The 24,035-nt window shown below is 43.6% G+C and overlaps 1 protein-coding gene across 1 annotated transcript in view; it reads right to left on the bottom strand.

Moving 5' to 3' along the window:
* Positions 1-3,114: 3,114 nt before the first annotated feature.
* B3GLCT (beta 3-glucosyltransferase) overlaps positions 3,115-24,035 on the bottom strand; it is a 334,604-nt gene continuing 313,683 nt past the window's right edge. The window contains exons 13-15 of the mRNA XM_075265985.1: positions 10,716-10,835; positions 8,756-8,900; positions 3,115-4,227 (exon numbers count right to left, since the gene is read on the bottom strand). Of these exons, the coding sequence (XP_075122086.1) occupies positions 4,066-4,227; positions 8,756-8,900; positions 10,716-10,835 (427 nt within the window). The 3' untranslated portion in view covers positions 3,115-4,065. The remainder of the gene's footprint in view (positions 4,228-8,755; positions 8,901-10,715; positions 10,836-24,035) is intronic.

Raw genomic sequence — 24,035 nt, 5'->3', positions numbered from 1 at the left:
TAGGATCCCTTTAAGATGGAGCAGATCATCCTTGTACTCTGCAGGATTGCAACAGGACTGTTGGGCTTGGTTCATACGATGGAGCATGCAGAGGAATTTGAGGCAGTCTTCCTCCTCAGATTCCTCTCCAAATTCTGCCCCTGCAGATCATGGCTTTCCACTGCGGCTTTGCTCAGACATAATGGTGCTAGTCAGCCTGAGCCTTGTGGAATCGGCAGCAGAAACCATGACAAGGTCAAGCAGGACAGCGTCCTGAAAAAGACGCTGTTTTCTAACTGAAAACAATGAGAGGCAGACTCAGACCAGAATTTTCAGTTCAAAATCAGCAGCAAATTCCATTGTGTGAACGTATCCTTAGTGATACTCATGATCATGCAGAACGTAGTGCAGACTGACAAATTGTGAGGGCAGAATTTGTTTATTTGCTTCACTAGCAAATGAGTTTTGTCTGAATTAGGAATATGGAACGCTATGTTATTGGTTTTTCCTTTTATCTTTTATTACCTCATTTTATATTGAAGCACGGCCATATAAGAAGGGAAGAGGCGAGCTGTAATACAAGACAAAGCCATTGGACATGAGTAGAATTTCCATAAATAGAAGATCCTTGTTTTCTAAGATCCTGCAAGTCCTTTAATGTTTCCCGGGACTGACTACTAACATTTTTTATAGTCTGTAGTCTAAACCGGTAATAAACATTCTGTCTATGGAAAGGCAACAATGAGATTTTTCTTAGAGTTAATCAAATTAATAAAAAGTGGCTAAAAATAACTGCAGTACAAAGAAGACTAAATAATGAATCCACGCTCATTGCAAGAATCTACACTGACTACCAATAAGTATGTGGACCCCTGTGGTAGAATAGAAAAACATTTCTTCATACACAATAGTTGGTAGACCCCCAGCAGATGCTTCCTTATCGATGGGATTGAGCAACACAATACTCCCGGATACCTGGTGACCCTCCTGGTGAGCCATCGGTTGGGTGCGGTTTCTCTGGCCAGCACTCGTCGGTCTCTATCTCCCAGTTTCGGGGGTCTGCCGACTCGAGGCACATTCCGTCAATCACCGTTCACCTTCCACTTCGTAATCACATAGGTCACTGTCGATTTAGGGTAGTTCAATTCGCTTGCTATGTCCCTTAAGGATCAACCATTTCTTTGGTACCCAACAATTACCCCTTTCTCGAAATCGGACAACTCTGCACTTCGTGGCATCTTGCATGTGATTAATGTCAATGCTGTTTCCTATTTAATGGTGGAAGGCGTGACATACATCCCGACCGCAGATATCTTCATTTGCATGGGTGTCCAAATACTTATAGATAGACAAGGCTGATTTATCATGGCTTATGCACCAGAAAACAAGCAATGGCAATTTTTTTGGATTCACATCTACATTGCTCAGTACTACTGTATAATATGGTGTTGCTGCTCTTGTGGGGGTACTATAGAGGAATAGAGCAGGATCTCCTCTTTTCTCTATATCATAATGGTAGACTCCACCCACTCTGGGGCTGAACAAAGTAAAAACTGACAAAATAGCCATTAACATAGGCAATGAATTTTAGGTTGATGGAGGTCTGACTGTCAACACTTCATGAGCACGCAGCTTCTGGCGAGGTTTACTTTAAGTAGGGCAGCAGTGTCCCATAGACTTGAATAAGACACCACTGTAGTACCCATACCCACCGCTACTAAAAGTACGGTGAGCGAGCACCACCTGTCATAGGAGCTGCACACTTGTATAAACAGCTGATCTGCAGGGGACCCAACAATATCTGACTCTGTTGAACTTAAGGATTAGAAAGCAGGGCTGATTTCTTTGTCTTAGAAAGTGCCATCATGTCTATTGGCCAGATGGCCATGCTGCAGCTGAGTCTCATTCATTTTAATAGGACTGAGTTGTAGCATGGATGCATGACCAAAGGACTTGAGAAAAGCAGCCATGTTTTCTAATCCTGCACAACCCCTTTAAGGATAAAATGGTGGATAACCCCTTTAAGGAAGGACCATACAGAGAGAAAAATCAGTGAAAAAATACACAATGTAAGTGAGATAATGGAGAGAAACACAAATATTCTCATTCTATATGTATGTCGGCTTAAAGTCTCCTGAAAGAACAGTTTCACTTTAAGAAGCGGTAATTAAAATATTATCTTAATGAATTCTTATTAATCTCCTGCACTGTCATAGAAGGCGGCATGGCGAGACGGTTAATAAGTGAGGCACTGACAGATTATTAAGAACATGTCTGTTTATGGAACTGAACATATTTCTTCAATGTGCTTTTAAACCAGGCCTTTACTCGCCTCTTCCAGACACTTCCAAGTTTAATTGAAACAATTAAGAGAAGACCGGAATGCAATTTACACATTTCCCTTGCATAAACAATACATTCTGTTCTAGAGTCAGCTTAAGAGGGAATATTTATTAGGATAATAATGAATCCTAAGAATCTGTGTGTTGTATGGTCCAGTACGTGCAGCTTGGAAATACCGCACATGGCACGGTTCATTCGCCATTACACTGTATGCCATAACTATAGCAAATAATCGGTGAAAAAGAGGAACTTGTTCTTAGAACCCTGTAGATACAATAAACATCTGGTCAGAATAACTTCTCCAAAAGGAAGAGGGGCCCATCTGCTACCTTCCACAAAGAAGGAGGCCATAATTGTATTTTCTGTACCCAAAATTCTTAGCAGGATGTATATGGTGTAATAAATCCCGTTTCCAGTCTCTCCCCAGTGAGATACATTACCCCTTCTGAACAATTCGAAAAATTCACCCCCAGATAGCCAGTAGCCTTCTCTGTACTGATGAGAAGCAAAACCTTAAACCAGATATCTGTGTATAAGAGCCTCTTCCTTTTGGTGGAGTTATTCTGGCCTGGCTATTAATACTGGATTATGTCCTTAGTAGAGATGAGCGAACAATGTTCGGATCAGCCGATCCGAACAGCATGCACCCATAGAAATGAATGGAAGCACCTGTGACGCCGGCCAGCCGCCGGCAAAGTCAGCGTCACAGGTGCCTCCATTCATTTCTATAGGAGCGTGCTGTTCGGATCGGCTGATCCGAAGAGTGTTCGCTCATCTCTAGTCCTTAGGTTTCTTTGAAAACCATGCATTAATCTATAGAGAGCTACTTTCCAGAAGGTGGCGCTAGGAGCAGCTTCCTCTCACCAATGAGATATTATTTGCATATTCCTTACCCAGAAGTCTAAGCAGGGTGTGCATGGTCTTATAAGGATCAACATCGTCTCTCCCTAATGAAAAACATTACTTCTCATAACTCTAGCAGTCAACTGGGAATAGTTATAGGGGGGCTCCAGCCTAAAAATATAATTTCACTTACATGACATTTATATGTGGATATTCTGGGCAAAATCTTGGTAAAACAACAAGAATAGAAATAGATTCAAAGGAGGAGGATGGGAGACTTCTCAATGGTTCTTTGTCATGAGCAGTTGACCACTATGTTTGACAGGGACAACTCTTGGGACGATGTGAGCTACCCATTGATGTACACAGAAAGGAACCCATAATGACTTTCAGGATTTGCCAATAACTACACCCCACCTCTGCATTTTTGAAGCCCCCATGACGGAGCTGTCTGAGATTAGAATAAAGATCTTGCCCATGTGCAGTAACTGCCTTTGCAACTCTGATTCGGGATGAGCTGCAATACCAGATACAGCCTATGGACAAGAGTGGCGCTGTTACAAGTAAAAAATGCAGACCCTTTATCCTAATTCCAGATAGCCCTTTAATACATGTACACAAACATATTAGCATCAACCACCAACCACTTTGTAACCAACAGATACACAAGGCGACAGGGGTCATTCTGGCCAGGACCAATGCTCCATAGATTACCATTATGATCGACCACTGGAGCCTGAAGCACAGACGGCTGTCACTAGTTCCACAGGAACGAAGGGGGTTCATTTTCATACAGTAAATACTGCTTCATCCCATAAAATGGTTGCTTGATAAAATCTAAAATTTGTGAACCTAAAAACCATTTGTAGTTCTTTGTGCAGCTTATGGGATGCGGCGATCTCATAAATCTTCCTTTGCATATTTTCTTTGTCGTGGTTCATCACTCTTATCTTGTGCCAGCCAGGACTTGTACACGATGACGGGGTCAATGTTCCAGTGCTTGTGAAATGACACGGGGACTTGATGGGAAAGGTAATCTTTCGAGTAATCGGCTGGTCGGGCCTAAAAACAAACAATGGAGACAGATATAAGAGAATAATTCGACATACAGTAGTTTTCTTTGCCAGTCTATGCCAGAAGCAGATGTCTATGTCCGTACGTGATGGAACAGCGTGGCCACAGCTCCCTCTGACTGCTCATATGGACATGGTGGTAGTAAGTGTGGCCAGCTAACCTTCTAAAGTGAACGGGGGCCTCCAAACAGTAGCTGATCCCTTTTTTTGGCCCTCACATGGTACACAACCAACTTATTTTTGACGGCTCCCCTATTTTTGGACCAGACCCCCTTTTTTGTCCCCTCTCCGGTATATGACCACATTTTTTGCCTCCCCAATACGTGACCCTTTTTTCGGCCCTCCATAGTATATGGCCCCTGCTTTTGCCCCCCAGAGTATGTGATTCCCTGATTTTTTGTCTCCCAGTATATGACCCCCGTTTTTGCCCCCCAAAAAATATTTGACCCCTTTATCTTGTCCCCCATAGAGTATATGACCACCTTTGTTTGCCGCCCAGCAGTATATGACCCCTTTTTTTTGCTGCCCGCCAACAACATGACCTGGGGGGAACAGTATTCTTTTTATTCTTTTATTAATCATCTGTCAATTATTGCTGATACTTTTATTTATTTTATTTTATTTATTAGATTGTGAGCCCCATATAGGGATCACAATGTACATTTTTTTTTTCATTTAAGTATGTCTTTTGTAGAATGGGAGGAAATCCATGCAAACACGGGGAGAACATGCAAACTCCTTGCAGATGTTGTTCCTGGTGGGATTTGAACCCAGGACCCCAGTGCTGCAAGGCTGCAGTGCAAACCACTGAGCCACCGTGTTGACCCTGCCGATACTTTTAATCACCTTTCCACACTCCGATGCAGGTCGGGTTCGCGGCTACCTCTGGAGTGTGCTGTAGCTAATGATGATGTAGCAGTGTCAGAGTTGTGGCATAAGTGCAGCGCCCGGTATCGGAGACGGTATCGGAGCTGGCTTGCACAGGAGCATGGACAGGAAAGTAAATAATATTGTCTGCTACTTGTTGCAGTAGCGGCCAATTCGTAAATTAATGCCACTGCCCCCACCCCTGTTGACAGTAATGGCTATCTGATGGAGGGAAGATCCTCTATCGCTCCAGCACTTCTGCTATACATACAGAATATATTATCGAATAATAATAATATTATACAAAAACACAAGTCAAGATTATTTATTTTTTCTCACTATCCCATTTTATCATTAAGGGAATGAACACAATTCGCTCTTCATCTACTTGTTTCTGTAACTGCATCATAAGAAAAAAAAAACTGAGTGTCCGCAGCCAGACAATACTAAAGATTGGCCAATAAAGCCAGCTCAATTGTCATAATAGCGTCCTCATCCGGATTTATTATGATGTGTATTAAGGTCAGTACAACATGTTCTTAGCTGTAGTTAAGTGTATCTGTAACAAAACTAACCGACTGGAATTAAATGAAATGAAAAGAAGGTCTCAAAAATCATTGCAATAACATGTACCAGACCTTGTTCAATTACTAAGCGGTAACCGGATTTTCGGGATTTTTTTAAAATGGAGATTATGAGCCCCATATAGGGATCACACTTAGGGTTGAGCGATCCCGATCGACGATTGAGTAAATTTCACGATTGCGATCGGGTTCCGATCCCGCCTAGAAAAAAAAAAAAAAAAATCGGGAATGGAATTCTGATCCCAATCGCTCAACTTACCTGCACAGAATCACTGTCGCTCCCCATTCTTCTCGCTCCTCTTCTCTCTCATTCACAGGCCTTCAGAGTGCCCTGTGTGCCCCCGCCTCCCAAGTTAGTGTTAGATATGTTGGGAGCAGGCGGGGCTTGTGGCTTAGGAGAGTGTAGGCGGGTACTGGGAGGGGAGATGTGAGTGATGCACTCACATCTCCCCGCCCTGTACCCACCCACGCTCTCCTAAGCCACAATAAGCCCCGCCTACTCCCAGCTTCAGTAACACTATCCAGGGAGGCGGGGTGCGCACGGCGCTCTAAAGGCCTGTGAATGAGAGAGAAGGGGAGTGAGAAGAAGGAGAAGCAGCAGCGCTTCTGTGCAGGTACGTGAAGGGGACTAAGTAGCCGGGGGATTTTTTGATCACTACACAGCGTGGAGTCCAAAAATTGAAGCGTTCAATTTTTGGACTCCATGCTGTGTAGTGAATAGGATTGTTTATAAAATCCGATCTGCAATCATTAAAAAATCCCATTGATTTGCATCAGGATTGGAATTGGGATAGGAATTGGGTTCAGATGGAAAATGATCAGAAATCGGATTTTAAAAACAATCCTGAAATCTCAAGATCGGCTCAACCCTAATCAAACTGTACATATTTTTTTTCTCCTATCAGTATGTCTTTGTAGAATGGGAGGAAATCCACGCAAACATGGGGAGAACATACAAATTCCTTGCAGATGTTGTACCTGGCGGGATTCGAACCAAAGACTCCAGCGCTGCAAGGCTACAGTGCTAACCACTGAGCCACCGTGTTGCCCCCTGTGATTCAGATTGTGTGCAGAGTTATACAGGACAGGACTGCTTTAACCATAGGGTAAATGATCCGGGTCCTATGGTAATGGGGGTCCCCTCAGCCAAACCACAAACCAACTCAAATGGAGAGGGACCATCCCCATCCATTTTGGGTGTGGTCAGGCTGTTCCAGATGGCAGGTAGTTATTTTAACCCTATATGCATCCACAGGATGTAGATCCAGTTGAATACAATATTAGAGCATGGAGTTATAAGCCACATACTCCACTATTCACACTTCGGAGGTGCGATGAGCACTGAGCTGGAGACATCACCACAGCCCGAATCGGCAGCTAATAAATGGAAATGGGGCTAGGCAAGTATAGTTTTTTTTTAAATTTGTAGGTAAAATATTGATGATCTCTAAGGGGGCTACTTTAGGAGACACTATATTGTATGGGCCACATGAGGGGATGTTACATTATGTGGGGGGTGGCACTTATGAAACCTTTGAATGAGGCCCACGAATGTGTTAAAATGGCCATGATATAGGGAAGCCTGTCCAGTAGGACCACCCACTCGACTCCTTAGCCCAGAATGAGAAGATATTCAAATAAATAAATGACAAGTTATACTATATGGTCTCCCATAAACCTATTGATCAATGTGCTCAGTCCCTCCTGCTCTATAATATACCGCCATGAAGACAGCACAACAGGAACAGGAAACTACTAGCTAATATGGCCAAATTTCAGAATTTCTCTCCAAACTCTTAGTTAAAAAGCAGCCTTAAAAAATAATTCCTTATTTTCAATGCGTGCTGAGCAAAGTTATTCAATTTCCTATGACCATCAAATGTATCATGGTACGCACCAACGATCGGATGTTAAATGGCGCTGAAACATATGAATTGCATTTGGACAGTGATGCGGCCCCATTCTTACCAGACTGTTAGCGTGTTACAGTATATGAAAAATGTGAGCTGTCATTCCCAATTCTCATGCTCACAATCTCAATTTGCAACTAAAACTTTAGGGTTTAGTACACCTCAAGAAAAACGCTGTCGCAGAAGATGAAATTCATAGCCATCCACCTCCTCCAATACTGCATATGCATCCAAATCCAACATTCATGACAGTATACCTGGATACAGTGGCTTAACTACTGCCATAGCAGCGGAGGCATCTGCCACAGGGCCCGGGACATTAGGAGCCCGGTGACAGCTGCTACCACTGCTATCATTATACTCGGAGGTGTTTTCGGACCCCCGAATATAATGATTGGTGGCCCGGGAGAGGTAAGAAACATAAAAAAACACTGTTACTTACCTCTCCACGATCCTGCCAGGCCTCCTTCCTAGTCGTCTGACGTCACATGAACCGGGCCTGCGTCCCAGAGGCTGACAGCGTAGGAGCCGGGGGACAGGTAAGAAATAGTAGTTTTTTATGTTTTTATTCCCCCGGGTCTCTGATTATTATACTCTGGGGTCTGAAAAGAGTATAATAATTGTTTTTGGGTGTCCACAGTGGAACATAATACTGTGTGCAGGGGCCACTATGGGGCATAATACTGTGTGCAGGGGCCACTATGGGGTATAATACTGTGTGCAGGGCCCACTATGGGGGATAATACTGTGTGCAGGGGCCACTAAGGGACATAATACTGTGTGCAGGGCCCACTATGGGGGATAATACTGTGTGCAGGGGCCACTATGGGGGATTATAGAATGAGCAGGAATGCATAGAAGGGGGTCGGTTGAGGTCTTCGGTGTCGGTTGGAGGGGGGGGGGCCATGTCAAAAGTTCGCCATGGGGTCCCGCCATTCCTAGTTACGCCACTGCCTGGATATATAGTGTACAGTCTTGCTTTTTCCATTACATAATAGGAAGATGGTTACTCATCGGTGTTGCTGAGGTTTGCTTTTATTGGGATGTAGTTTCAGATATTCTCAAAGTTGCAAAGATCTTGATAAATTGACATGACAGGAAAAGAATACAGTGTAGTATAAAGTACAAGGTGCCATTGATAACATTACTCTCTTACCTGGTGGAATAGAGGACTGTGAGTAACCGAAATCCCCAGGCCGCTGGCACACATCCCAAGCACCATATCATCGGGTGCATCATTGCTGTAACACCGACATTTACTGCCAACAAACTTCTTCACAGCCACCTTGCTGAACACCATTCTAGGAGAAATTGCAGAAGTGATATTACATCTTGTACTAGATACAACTGGAGCCTTATTACCTTATTTTATATGGTTTTAATTTCTTTACATCATTATATGAGAGCTGTCATTTTGTCTTGATCAGCGGCTATGAGCATTGAACAGCAATATGTTTCAGTAAAAAAAAAAACAAAACAAAAAAAACTTCTTACCATCTATAGAAGAGTGCTGGGACCATGCGTGGTAACCAATATAGAAGTGATTGTACAAGTAGGTGTGACCATCAGCTACGGTCAGCAGAGGATCCGATGCGATCTACATATACTACCTTTCATTGTTATCTCGCCACTGATGATAATGATATTATTGATGATCTTTACAGAACAGGAAGTCATGTAAAGTTCTATTACAAGGCTCAGAGCCCAATGTAAAAACTGCAGCTACTTTAACTATAAATAGTGACAAGACAATTTAAGGGAAAAACACACCACAAAAAAATTGAAAAAAGTTCATCATAAAAATGATACTTTCTGTGGTGCAGCCAAAGGTACAGAATTCTCAAAACCTTTCCTGCGGGCATTACTGCCTGGTTGACAAGTATAGGATGTATTTGCTGTAGCTGATGGATGGAAAATGACGCAATGTTTCATGTAAGTGTAAGGTGTGGTTATGATCCTATAAGATGGCTTTGACAATGTGTTCTTGATATCTAAAGGTCATATCCAAACTCAGAACTCAGCTTGTCCTATTTTCATCCATCCTCCACTCCCTGGCAACAGTGAATAGAGGCCCATCCATATGACTGCCTGAATGGTAATGGACAGCCCAACAAAGACGTGAACCTATTAGGGCTCGTTGACACGGGGCAAGAGGGGGCTGATTTTGGCGCTGAATCCACGTCAGAATCCGCCCCCTCACAATAGAGGTCTATGTAAACCGCTAGCTTACTTTTTTCCGTGAATGACATGTTGCCGCTCACGGAAAAAAGACGCGAGCTGCCCTTTCTTTAGGTGGATTCTGTGGCTGCATCAGCCGCGGCGTCGGCCTCGTGGCAGCACTCTCCGGACTAGGCCCATTCATTTGGTCCTGCTTCGGAACGGGAAGTCGCGACTGTCGGAAGCCGCGACAGGTGTATTTTGGTCCTATTCTGAAGCGGCTTCCCGCGTCAAAATCAGGACCAAAATATGCCGCCCATTGCACTGTGTGAACTAGGCCTTATAAGGGTGCCTTCACACGGAGTTGCGCTCCGTGCTTTTTGTCCATTTTACACGTGTAAAAATACACGTGTACAATCAAGTAAGCCATTGAGTTCAATGGCTTTTTTTTTTTTTAACGACGGGCGTTATACGAAAAAAAAACATTGAACGCAATGGCTTACTACAATTTTACACGTGTATTTTTACACGTGTAAAATGCAGCAAAACGCGCGGAGTGTTACTCTGTGTGAAGACATTATAATTGTGTATTTTGCCTCGTTCAGCTGGCGATCTTTACTGATATGACATTAAGCACATGTCTCACAATAGGATGTGTAAATATTCAGATCAGACAGTTCATAAGTGACTAACCAGCAACACTCTTGGTTGCTTTCCTATCACAGCAAGATCCATAAATCAATAAACCGCACGCTAGGAGCTAATCGCTGTTGCAAAGCCTAAGATGGCTTCCCACGGGGCTCTACAGTTATTTGCAACCACTGAAAAGTAAATGCTATTAAAGTACAGCTGTCTGGATTCTACTCGCTGTGAGTCGAGAATATACAGTAAGAATATTAAGTGGAAGCCAAATGGCGGCTTTATATATGAATCCCATCAAATAGAGATTAATCCCTTACCCGCCTCCACCGGTGATGTAACTGTAACCTCTTGCTCCTAATCCATAACCATATCGTTCTCCCAAGAAGACCGGCTCGTAACAATCGTAACAACTCAGCAGCTTCTGTAATCTCGGGAGACTAGGCAGGAAGATACAGAAAGATTAAAAATAACGGCAAGTCACAAAAAGTCACAAAACATTGTTATACATCATAAACTAACACAAACAAGTCTTCGTAATAAATCTGTAATAATCAACCGTAACCGCAGTTAACCAAATATACTCCCTTGCTTACAATACTTCATATTAGGAAAGCCAAGATATGGAGATATGCCATTTTTTTGTTCTTGGCAAATGAAGCGTGGAAAGGTTAAAAACACAGAAAAATTATTAGTTTGAGCAACACATACAATGCGGAGTATACGCTGTATTTAGTGGGAAGGTAACAGCAAACAGTCTCCTACAGTACAGTATACACAATGGGGTCAAAGGCATGTGGATACACAAATAGGTGCATAAAATGAAGCACACGGCCATAGACAAAGATTGGTGAGCGACTGCGGGATTGGGGGAAGACAGCACCAATATCACATGAATAATAACCGTGTGCAGTCCGTGACCTCCATGGACCGATCCCTTAAGGCTGGTCTTACACGACCGTATTGTAAGTCCGCAAATGGTCCGCAATTGAGGGTTTTCAATTGCGGACACATTATATTCAATGCGGCCTCTTACACCACCGGATATTTTATCCGTGGTGTGGCTGGGCCGCAACCTTGGTCCGCAATTTATAGGACATGTCCGTAATGGCCGTGAATTGTGGCAGTACACGGACTCGCCCATAGAACTCTATGGGCGTGCGGCAGGACACGGACATCTGCAGAGCCTATGTTGGCAATCAGCAACTAGTGTCGCTGATCAGCAACTTGTGGACCGTACATTGAATACGGGCGTGTAAGACCAGCCTAACTGCAGTGAGCTACAAAATGGACAGGTATAAGACCAGGGCCGTAACTAAATGGTGATGGGCCGCAGTGTAAGAGCTCAATTTGGGCTCCCTATACAACGTCTGAAACTTCTAATCATTCCCATCCCGTAAGTGCTCCCCCACCTCTACTTTTAAGTGTAGAAGGGCTTGGATGTATTTCTAGAATGGAAAAATATAACAGGTTAAAGGATTTAAATTTTTGGTAAAGAGTAGTTGATCTAATGTTTTATACTGATTTCCGCATTTGGAGTCAACATTACATTTTTTCTCCTAAAATGGGGCAATTGGAATCAATCTCATAGTTTTTGCCTTCTCCAGATCACTTGGGTGGACTTGATAGACCTGTATCTTCATACAACCCCATCTAATAAAGAGAAAGTATGTTGCGCCACAGCCCCCCCCCCCAACAGCATTTCTCCTTGACTAAATACCGCGGGACCAACTGCTGTTTTTTTTTTTTTTGTCATGAAATGGTTAATTTCCCCATTTCTGACAGTAGAAGGCTGTCAAACATTCCAGCTTAAGAGGGGACAAGGGTCATAAATGTACAACGCACAGACTGCCAGCCATCAATGGAAAGATGGAGTCACAGAAAAGGATTCTACGGCCACATGCTAGCCGTCGTATTCATAGCAGCACACACGGCCCCATAGACTTTAATGATATATTTACAACACTGTTTTAATGGTCGGTGTGAATGATCTTCGGAAAAATAGAAGATGCTCTTTCTCAGCCCGATGTCACAGATTCCTCAAGAGAGTAATGTCTATAAAAGACGAGTGAAAAATAATTTCTGTCGGGTGTAAACGTGGCAGGGCACTGAGATAAAAGAAGTTTATCTAGGTCCAATGTGTTGAGGACGACATCTAAGCCATCTTGCTTTCCAGACGCAGATGCTACTGCGACCACTGAGCCCATATGGCTACACCAGTGTATAGGACTTGTCCTGAGTCTTGTCTGGGCTCACGGCCCTCTACACGGACTCATGATAATACACAGGCATATGGGTGTGAACATAGAAAATGGGTCAGTGTGCTAGCCATTAAAAACATGGCTAGCACACTGACTAAGCACATAGTTGCATGAATAGAACCTTACTATCAACTATATTGAAGAGCTCATTGCCTTTACAAAGGTGACATTGTCATAGGATACCACCATTGCCAAAAATAAGTCCATAAAATGTCTGCTGTGTTTGATCGTATGTGATATTACTCTAAAGTGGAAACATCTAGGAGTAGCAAAAGTTTAGCTACATGAAAAGACAACAAGTACATTCGTAGCTGGGTTATTGAGAGCTCTAGAGCGTGACATGAACAAATCACCTGTCCCTTGTTGTATTACTTACTGCAGAGCTCTACACGGTCTCTGTAAGTGACATCGCCATGAAATCTCTGCATCGAGAAATTCACGAAATTAATTTTCCTGGCTGAGCAGCTGCATACATGCTAAGATAACCAAGTGAGATGCCAACTGTTGGCTGGATTGAGATAAAGCTTGCTGCCGCTGGAGTCTGGTGCTTGTGAACAGTGTTTTGTTGAGAATCTACCAGAATGAATAGTTCCTAGTGAATATAATATAGGATTGCTGGGGTTGGCTGCTTAAAGGGGTTGTCCCATCACAAGGATCCTATCTATACTGCTTGTTAATGTGGATGTAAGACTTTTCCTAAATACATTGCTTCAGCAAAACTGCTTTGTTTGTCCACTAACTTACTTTATTCAATTCTTTGTGGCCACAGCCCTGACCTAGCTGCTCCTGAGTCAAATGATGTCTCTGCTGCTCTCAGGGGGAGGGAGGAGGGGCTAAGTGCAGGGAGCGAGCCTATGTATCTAGCTAATCCTGTGTCTACACCATGTGACCTAGGTCCTGCACTCAGATAGAGGAGCTGCTTTCATTTCTTCTGTTCTCTCAGTTATCAGGCTAGCTAATTCAATTGTGTTCATTATGGCAGAAACAGGCAGTCTCTGTATGTAACACAGAATGGAGTTGCTGCTGCCTGCACTTCATAGTCCAATGTGGGTGGGCGGAGCTAAACGGCAGGTTGCCTGTGAAACCCCGCCCACCAAATGATGCAAGAAACCAGGAAGAAAGAAGATTTTACAAGAGTGAAGACTGCTGAGTATGTGAGGTGGGAATACCCCTTTAATTAAAGGTAGAGTTATTAGGGTCAGTGGTGTAACTACCGCAATAGCAGCGGAGGCAGCTGCCACAGGGCCCGGGACATTGGGGGCCCGGTGACAGCTGCTACCGCTGCTATCATTATACTCGGGGGTCTTTTCGGACCCCCGAATATAATGATTGGTGGACCAGGAGAGGTAAGAAACATAAAAAACATGTTACTTACCTCTCCACGATCCTGCCAGGCCTCCTTCCTGACGTCTCTGACATCACATGAACCCGGCCTGCGTCCCGGGTCATGTGACGTCCAACGTCATTGAACACGGACAGCAGCGCAGAAGGCAGCGGAGAAGACCGCGTAGGACCCGGGGGACAGGTAAGTGACAGTAGTTTTTTATGTTTTTATTCCCCCGGGTCTCCGATTATTATACTCTGGGGTCTGAAAAGACCCCAGAGTATAATAATTGTTTATGGGTGTCCACATTGGGACATAATACTGTGTGCAGGGGCCACTAAGGGCCATAATACTGTATGGAGGGGCCACTATGGGGCATAATACTGTGTGCAGGGGCAACTATGGGAGATAATACTGTTTGCAGGGGCCACTATTGGGGATAATACTGTGTGCAGGGGCAACTATGGGAGATAATACTGTTTGCAGGGGCCACTAAGGGACATAATACTGTTTGCAGGGGCCACTAAGGGACATAATACTGTATGGAGGGGCCACTATTGGGGATAATACTGTGTGTAGGGGCCACTAAGGGACATAATACTGTATGGAGGGGCCACTATTGGGGATAATACTGTGTGCAGGGGCAACTATGGGAGATAATACTGTTTGCAGGGGCCACTAAGGGACATAATACTGTATGGAGGGGCCACTATTGGGGATAATACTGTGTGCAGGGGCCACTATGGGGGATAATACAGTGTGGAGGGGACACTATGGGGGATAATACTGTGTGCAGGGGCCACTACGGGGCATAATACTGTGTGGAGGGGACACTATGGGGCATAATACTGTGTGCAGGGGCAACTATGGGAGATAATACTGTTTGCAGGGGCCACTAAGGGACATAATACTGTTTGCAGGGGCCACTAAGGGACATAATACTGTATGGAGGGGCCACTATTGGGGATAATACTGTGTGTAGGGGCCACTAAGGGACATAATACTGTATGGAGGGGCCACTATTGGGGATAATACTGTGTGCAGGGGCAACTATGGGAGATAATACTGTTTGCAGGGGCCACTAAGGGACATAATACTGTATGGAGGGGCCACTATTGGGGATAATACTGTGTGCAGGGGCCACTATGGGGGATAATACAGTGTGGAGGGGACACTATGGGGGATAATACTGTGTGCAGGGGCCACTACGGGGCATAATACTGTGTGGAGGGGACACTATGGGGCATAATACTGTGTGCAGGGGCAACTATGGGAGATAATACTGTTTGCAGGGGCCACTAAGGGACATAATACTGTATGGAGGGGCCACTATTGGGGATAATACTGTGTGCAGGGGCCACTATGGGGGATAATACAGTGTGGAGGGGACACTATGGGGGATAATACTGTGTGCAGGGGCCACTATGGGGCATAATAGAACGCGCAGAAATGCGTAGGAGGGGGTCGGTCGAGGTGTTCGGTGTCGGTTGGGGGGGGCCCCATGTCAAAAGTTCGCCACGGGGCCCCGCCATTCCTAGTTACGCCACTGATTAGGGCATTATCACAGATCACAAATATACCCATGTAGGCAAAAAATTTTGCAAATACAGTCCTATGAAAAAGTTTGGGCACCCCTATTAATCTTAATCATTTTTTGTTCTAAATATTTTGGTGCTTGCAACAGCCATTTCAGTTTGATATATCTAATAACTGATGGACACAGTAATATTTCAGGATTGAAATGAGGTTTATTGTACTAACAGAAAATGTGCAATATGCATTAAACCAAAATTTGACTGGTGCAAAAGTATGGGTACCCTTATCATTTTATTGATTTGCATTCCCCTAACTACTTTTTACTGACTTACTGAAGCACAAAATTGGTTTTGTAACCTCAGTGAGCTTTGAACTTCATAGCCAGATGTATCCAATCATAAGAAAAGGTATTTAAGGTGGCCAATTGCAAGTTGATCTCCTATTTGAATCTCCTCTGAAGAGTGGCATCATGGGCTACTCAAAACAACTCTCAAATGATCTGAAAACAAAGATTGTTCAACATAGTTGTTCAGGGGAAGGATACAAAACGTTGTCTCAGAGATTTAACCTGTCAGTTTCCACTGTGAGGAACATAGTAAGGAAATGGAAGACCACAGGGACAGTTCTTGTTAAGCCCAGAAGTGGCAGGCCAAGAAAAATATCAGAAAGGCAGAGAAGAAGAATGGTGAGAACAGTCAAGGACAATCCACAGACCACCTCCAAAGAGCTGCAGCATCATCTTGCTGCAGATGGTGTCACTGTGCATCGGTCAACTATACAGCGCACTTTGCACAAATAGAAGCTGTATGGGAGAGTGATGAGAAAGAAGCCGTTTCTGCACGTACGCCACAAATAGAGTTGCCTGAGGTATGAAAAAGCACATTTGGACAAGGCAGCTTCATTTTGGAAACAAAAATTGAGTTGTTTGGTTATAAAAAAAAAGGCGTTATGCATGGCGTCCAAAAAGAAACAGCATTCCAAGAAAAACACATGCTACCCACTGTAAAATTTGGTGGAGGTTCCATCATGCTTTGGGGCTGTGTGGCCAATGCCGGCATCGGGAATCTTGTTAAAGTTGAGGGTCGCATGGATTCCACTCAGTATCAGCAGATTCTTGAGAATAATGTTCAAGAATCAGTGACGAAGTTGAAGTTACGCCGGGGATGGATATTTCAGCAAGACAATGATCCAAAACACTGCTCCAAATCCTCAGGCATTCATGCAGAGGAACAATTACAATGTTCTGGAATGGCCATCCCAGTCCCCAGACCTGAATATCATTGAACATCTGTGGGATGATTTGAAGCGGGCTGTCCATGCTCGGCGACCATCTAACTTAACTGAACTTGAATTGTTTGTCCAAAATACCTTCATCCAGGATCCAGGAACTGATTAAAAGCTACAGGAAGCGACTAGAGGCTGTTATCTTTGCAAAAGGAGGATCTACTAAATATTAATGTCACTTTTCTGTTGAGGTGCCCATACTTTTGCACCGGTCAAATTTTGGTTTAATGCATATTGCACATTTTCTGTTAGTACAATAAACCTCATTTCAATCCTGAAATATTACTGTGTCCATCAGTTATTAGATATATCAAACTGAAATGGCTGTTATAAACACCAAAATATTTAGAACTAAAAATGATTAAGATTAATAGGGGTGCCCAAACTTTTTCATAGGACTGTATAAGTAAAAATGTTGAAGATTTCTAAAAAATTTCTCTAACCATCTTAGTGGTGACATCTAGAAATCAGCGAGTACTATTCGAAACTCCCGTTTCAAAAAGCACGCACCCATAGGAATGAATGGACGCAGCTGGCACGCAGGGGGTTAAGCGGCCAGCCGCCAGCAAAGTCTGCGTGCCGGCTACTTCCATTCATTCCTGTGGGTGCGTGCTATTCGAAACGGCCATTTTGAATAGTACTCGTTTATCTCTAGTGACATCTGTTGCCTTGATCAGTTGCCAAAGGAGAAGACCGTAAATTTGAGAACTGTCTGTGATCCGGCTCTTGTCACATACGCTGTTACCACTAAGATGGTTAGAGAAAATCAGTAAAATGTGACATAAATATTAATGACTTATTTTTGTAAAAATGTTTAACTTTTTTTAATGCCACAACATATGATGATATTTTAGGCCCAGGTCACATCTGCATTCAGTATTCCGGAAGTCCACATGGGGACCCCCCAAATGGAATACTGAATGCATTGACAAGTGGTAAGCAATGAAAGCACACGGACCCCATAGGCTTTAATGGGGTCTGTGTGTTTTCCGCGCGCTGTCCACAGGCGGAGAGGAAAGTAGTTCATGAAGTACTTTTCTCTCTGCATGACTCGTGTGGATACCATGTGGAAAAACACAGACCCTATTATAGTCTATGGGGTCCGTGTGCTTTCATTGCTCACCGCTTGTCAAAGCATTTGGTATTCCGTTCGGGCGGTCCCCATGCGCACCACTGGTTCTACCGAGCTACCTACCCTACAGCAGGTACAATGAGATCAAATATCATCAAATATTGACAGTTGATCCAAAAATTCTTTATGGCCTCTTTTGGATAATAAATTCCCAATTTTCATAAAACATATACTAAATTTGTCACTTAAGGGGCAGGTTCTCTTAACTATAAGGGGTGTCATTTTTTGTGTTCAAGCTTTTTGTATAGAGCTCTTTTTAATGACTCATTTGGATAGGTCACGGTTGTGTCCCACACAAAACCATAGTGTACTGTTATGATATTTTCGAAACTTTTACTTTTTATACAGATTTGTTCAGTGGGGTCGTCATCAGTTTGTCTCTAACACCCAGACTCAAATTACAACCCTAATTTCAAAAACGATGGGACGCTGTGTAAAGTGTATAAAACCAAGAATGCAAAGATTTGGAAATCTCATATATATATATATATATATATATATATATATATATATATATATATATATATAAAACCATATTTTATTCACAATAAAACACGTTAGAAGGTGAAAGACATTTCTCAATTTCATTTGTCAAAACTAGCTCATTTAGAAATTGATGACATAAACCCAAAGTTGGGACAGGGCTAACAAGGGGCTGAAATAATAAGTGGTACTAATACAAAACAGCTGGAGGGTCACATGACTGTGTATAGAGAGAGCATGTTAGAGAGGTAGAGTCTCGCAGAAGCAGCGCTGATCAGAGGCAATATCGGACTGCAATGCCTAAGGTCCACCTGTATAATTTATTCTGGAGGCCCACTGTACAATATGTAAGGCCCGTTCACATGGGGCAAGAAGGGGCGGATTTTGGCATGGAATCCACCTCAAAATCCACCCATTCTTTTTTTCGCTAGCGGTTTGTTCCTGCTAGCGGAAAAAAGAAGCGATCTGCCCTTTCTTGAAGCGGATTCCGCCTCAGGAAATCAATACAAGTGAATGGGAGGCAGAAAACGGTGTCGTGTTTTTTTGCCAAAAACCGCAACACGTTTTTTGGTGCAGTTTTTGGCAAAAAACGCGTCATGGTTTTTTAAGGTCCATTCGCTGTGCTGGAGGGGAAAACTGCCTGGTGGTTTTTGAGGCAGTTTTTACCAAAAACTGCCTTAAAAACTGCTCCAAAACCCGCTTCAATGTCAAAAGCCGCTTCCTAATTCCTGAAGCGTTTTTTTTTTCCGGACCAAATTCCACAACACCCTATTCATATGTGAACTAGCCCTAAATATTACCTGACCCCTTTTTGAAAATTCCTAAGACTGTGCCAAAATATGTTTATTTTCATCCTGGGGCCCTACTAGTAGTCTCTGCACAAGGGGAAATCCACCTGAAGATAGGTCATGACGCTTATTTTTTTTTAAAAAGTCTGCAACTCACTTCCATTGAGGTGAATGGGAGAGTAGGGAGACGTTTTTTGAGGAGGAGTCATAATGTGAGCTAAAAACAACTCTATACTATTATTTATTACCAAGGGCCCGTTCACAAGGAGTAAACGTAAAGGAGTAAAAATAAGACTCCCATTGACTTCAATGACATTTTTTTACACGTGTAAAAAAAAAAAAACACGTCAAAATACACGTGTAAAATGTCATTGAAGTCAATGGGAGTCTTATTTTTACACGTGTATTTTGCCAAAATACACGCGCGTTTACTCCTTGTGAACGGGCCCTAAGACTATTTTCACATTATCGCCAGTGTCTTTGTTGGAGATTCCATCGCAATGTCTGGAATCGGTGGACAGAAAAGTCCTGCAAACAAGGCTTTTTATTCACTACTTTTAGTTTTAAATTGAGGGACACCCAACAGACCTCATACTATTCAATGGGATATGTCAAGTTCCGTATGTAATTATTTTAACGATCCGCCTAGTATTTGTCCTGGTCCTCTGCTGGATAAGAACAACAGAAAGCCAACTCTAATGTGATCTTAATGTAATATACAAGCAGGTCCCCAGGATCCCTAATGATTTGCACAGTGATATGGGGTCCTGGATGACTCCGCAGGATGCCTCATCTGCTACCAGTTTAGCTATATCTAATGTTGGCCACTCTGATTTACTCTTGCTGCAGGTCCAAAGAGTAGAGCAGAGTCAGAGTGTCATTTATACGCCATAGAAAAGAGAAATACAAAGCCCAAATCCTGCTCCTAATGCATGTCCTACCACTAGGGAGATGCTTCATTCTCGCCCCCCTCTTGCTAAGGGCATCAGCTGAATGTATAACATAAGCAGAAATGTAATTTTTGGGAATTATTGACTATTTGAACTGAAAAATACTGTTATTGAAAAGGTCTCGGAAAAGTCTATCCGGACTCCTCATTATACGTATATGAAATAACATTTAGCGCAGATTCTGGTGAATCGGATTATCTGTAATTATCCGTAAATTCTTTGCATTCCACCGCCATGGACATAATGTATTCACAAAATATTTGGAGGATTTCTATAATCTAAAAAAAGGCAGTGTCAATGAATAGGACAATAATAAAAGGATGTTTGCTCCATATTATTCATTCATACAACAATGTAGTGAGAAAAAATTCTACATCAAAAAAGATGACAAAAGACTTCTAAGCCCTCGTTCACATCTGCGTTGGTATTCTGTCCGGGGGAGTCCGCAGGAGGACCCCCCCAAACGGAATACCGAACGCAACTGCAAGCGGTGTGTCAGTGAAAGCACACGGACCTCATAGACTATAATAGAGTCCATGTGCTTGCCGCCAGATCTCCGCAGGGATCATGCGGACAGGATAGTAGTATACAATCTCCTTTCCTGTCCGCATGATTCGTGTGGGCAGCGTTCGGCAATCACACGGACCCCATTATAGTCTATGTGGGGTCTGTGTGCTTTCACTGCACAACGCTTGCAGTTGCGTTCAGTATTCCGGTTAGGGGGTCCTTATGCAGAATCCCCAAACACATTACCAAACGCAGATGTGAATGAAGGGTAAAGTAAACAAGTATATAACATAGAGGTGCCATAACAAACATGTAATACGTATGTGAGGCTAAGTCCCCATGGGACGTCCTGCAGCATAAAAGCGCGGCGGGAAAAACCTTGGCGGTGATGCATCATGGTTGTTTAGACAGAAAATTCATGGAGTTTTCCTCCACGGACTTTCAGTTACAATTATACCCATGGGGAAACCGTCGGCGTTTCCGTAGGTATAATTGACATGCTGCAATTCCCAAAACTGGGCTGCTTTTGGAAGTCATGGTGCTTCTGTACCGCAGTTATTACCGCAAAGTGGGAATGGGATTCCACAGAATCCTATCCACTCTGCCCTTACTGTAAAGGTCTGTGATTTTTCCTGCAGCGTTTCCGTCCCCTGAGGACTCGGCCTAACAGATTTGTTTTGCAGGAGGATTTTTGAGGGCGAATCTGCCTCAAAAACACCTCCCAAAATGAAAAGCATCATGATATATCTTCATGCAGACTGAATGGAGGGGAGAAAACAACTCCAAAAACCGACGTAACCCCCCCCCCCAAAAAAAAAACAAAACAAAACAACAAACAAACAAGTTTTTGGCAGCCCATTCATTTCAATTGGGTCACAAGGGGAAATCCGTCTGAAAATAGGTCATGATTAGAGATGAGCGAACAGTGTTCTATCGAACACATGTTCGATCGGATATCAGGGTGTTCGCCATGTTCGAATCGAATCGAACACCGCGTGGTAAAGTGCGCCAAAATTCGATTCCCCTCCCACCTTCCCTGGCGCCTTTTTTGCACCAATAACAGCGCAGGGGAGGTGGGACAGGAACTACGACACCGGGGGCATTGAAAAAAAATGGAAAAAGTCATTGGCTGCCGAAATCAGGTGACCTCCATTTTAGACGAATAGTGGATTTCAAATCCGGGTCATATGAGAATGTGAACTTTGTGACTATGAGACAGGGATAGCTGTACAGGCAGGGATAGCTAGGGATAACCTTTATTTAGGGGGGAATGTTATTAAAAATAACTTTTTGGGGCTCTATCGGGTGTGTAATTGTGATTTTTGTGAGATAAACTTTTTCCCATAGGGATGCATTGGCCAGCGCTGATTGGCCGAATTCCGTACTCTGGCCAATCAGTGCTGGCCAATGCATTCTATTAGCTTGATGAAGCAGAGTGTGCACAAGGGTTCAAGCGCACCCTCGGCTCTGATGTAGCAGAGCCGAGGCTGCACAAGGGTTCAAGCGCACCCTCGGCTCTGATGTAGGAGAGCCGAGGGTGCACTTGAACCCTTGTGCACCCTCGGCTCTGCTACATCAGAGCCGAGGGTGCGCTTGAACCCTTGTGCACACTCTGCTTCATCAAGCTAATAGAATGCATTGGCCAGCGCTGATTGGCCAATGCATTCTATTAGCCCGATGAAGTAGAGCTGAATGTGTGTGCTAAGCACACACATTCAGCTCTACTTCATCGGGCTAATAGAATGCATTGGCCAGCGCTGATTGGCCAGAGTACGGAATTCGGCCAATCAGCGCTGGCTCTGCTGGAGGAGGCGGAGTCTAAGATCGCTCCACACCAGTCTCCATTCAGGTCCGACCTTAGACTCCGCCTCCTCCAGCAGAGCCAGCGCTGATTGGCCGAATTCCGTACTCTGGCCAATCAGCACTGGCTAATGCATTGTATTGGCGTGATGAAGCAGTGCTGAATGTGTGTGCTTAGCACACACATTCAGCTCTACTTCATCGGGCTAATAGAATGCATTGGCCAATCAGCGCTGGCCAATGCATTCTATTAGCGTGAACTGAGTTTGCACAGGGGTTCTAGTGCACCCTCGGCTCTGCTACATCAGATTGCTACATCTGATGTAGCAGTGCCGAGTGTGCATCAGATGTGTAGTTGAGCAAAACTGACTCAGCACTGCTAAGTCTCTGCATTCGCATAGGAATGCATTGGCCAGCCTTCGGCCAATCAGCGCTGGCTCTGCCGGAGGAGGCGGAGTCTAAGGTCGGACCTGAATGGAGACTGGTGTGGAGCGATCTTAGACTCCGCCTCCTCCAGCAGAGCCAGCGCTGATTGGTCGAGTTCCGTACTCTGGCCAATCAGCACTGGCCAATGCATTTCTATGGGGAAAAGTTAGCTTGCGAAAATCGCAAACTGACAGGGATTTCCATGAAATAAAGTGACTTTTATGCCCCCAGACATGCTTCCCCTGCTGTCCCAGTGTCATTCCAGGGTGTTGGTATCATTTCCTGGGGTGTCATAGTGGACTTGGTGACCCTCCAGACACGAATTTGGGTTTCCCCCTTAACGAGTTTATGTTCCCCATAGACTATAATGGGGTTCGAAACCCATTCGAACACTCGAACAGTGAGCGGCTGTTCGAATCGAATTTCGAACCTCGAACATTTTAGTGTTCGCTCATCTCTAGTCATGATGCTTATTTTTTAAAAAGTCTGCAACTCGCTTCCATTGAGGTGAATGGGAGAGTAGGGAGACGTTTTTTGAGGAGGAGTCATAATGTGAGCTAAAAACAACTCTATACGCAGATCACGTGAACTGATTCATGAAATTAACCATCCTGTTACCAGCCATTGTACATTATATCTTATACATACATACTACACTATTCCTTGGAGTGCTTATAACCTCCATTAACCTCCTGCATTCCTTGAGTTGGAAGTACAGTAGTACATATTATCTAAGACTGAGATCACATCTACATCAGTCTCCATTGCAGATTCAGTCATATTTGCCTGAACACTATTTCTTTTATCTGTGAAATGATGCCATGACCTATCCCATTATATTCTATAAACCATGTAAAAAATCCAGATTTCCATCACACTTGATTTTCTGCTCCATTAAAAGGAAACTGGCTTTGTGCACCCTGCCTAAGTATCTTACCTGAGCAAGTCAAAATACACAAAATATACAATGATGATAGATTTGAGATATATATATATATATAGCTATTATGCTATAACTATCAATCATTTTTCGTGCTAGAACAAGACTGCTCAGCTAGCTACAGAAACAATGTGCGAGATGATATTGCTGTACCTAAAGCCTCATTAGTTGCCGAAACAAAGTGGAATTTCTGTCCATTAATCCTTGTC

This window comes from Leptodactylus fuscus, chromosome 2, assembly GCF_031893055.1.
Source record: "Leptodactylus fuscus isolate aLepFus1 chromosome 2, aLepFus1.hap2, whole genome shotgun sequence".
NCBI classification, from domain to species: domain Eukaryota; kingdom Metazoa; phylum Chordata; class Amphibia; order Anura; family Leptodactylidae; genus Leptodactylus; species Leptodactylus fuscus.
This window is presented reverse-complemented; position numbering and strand designations above follow the sequence as displayed.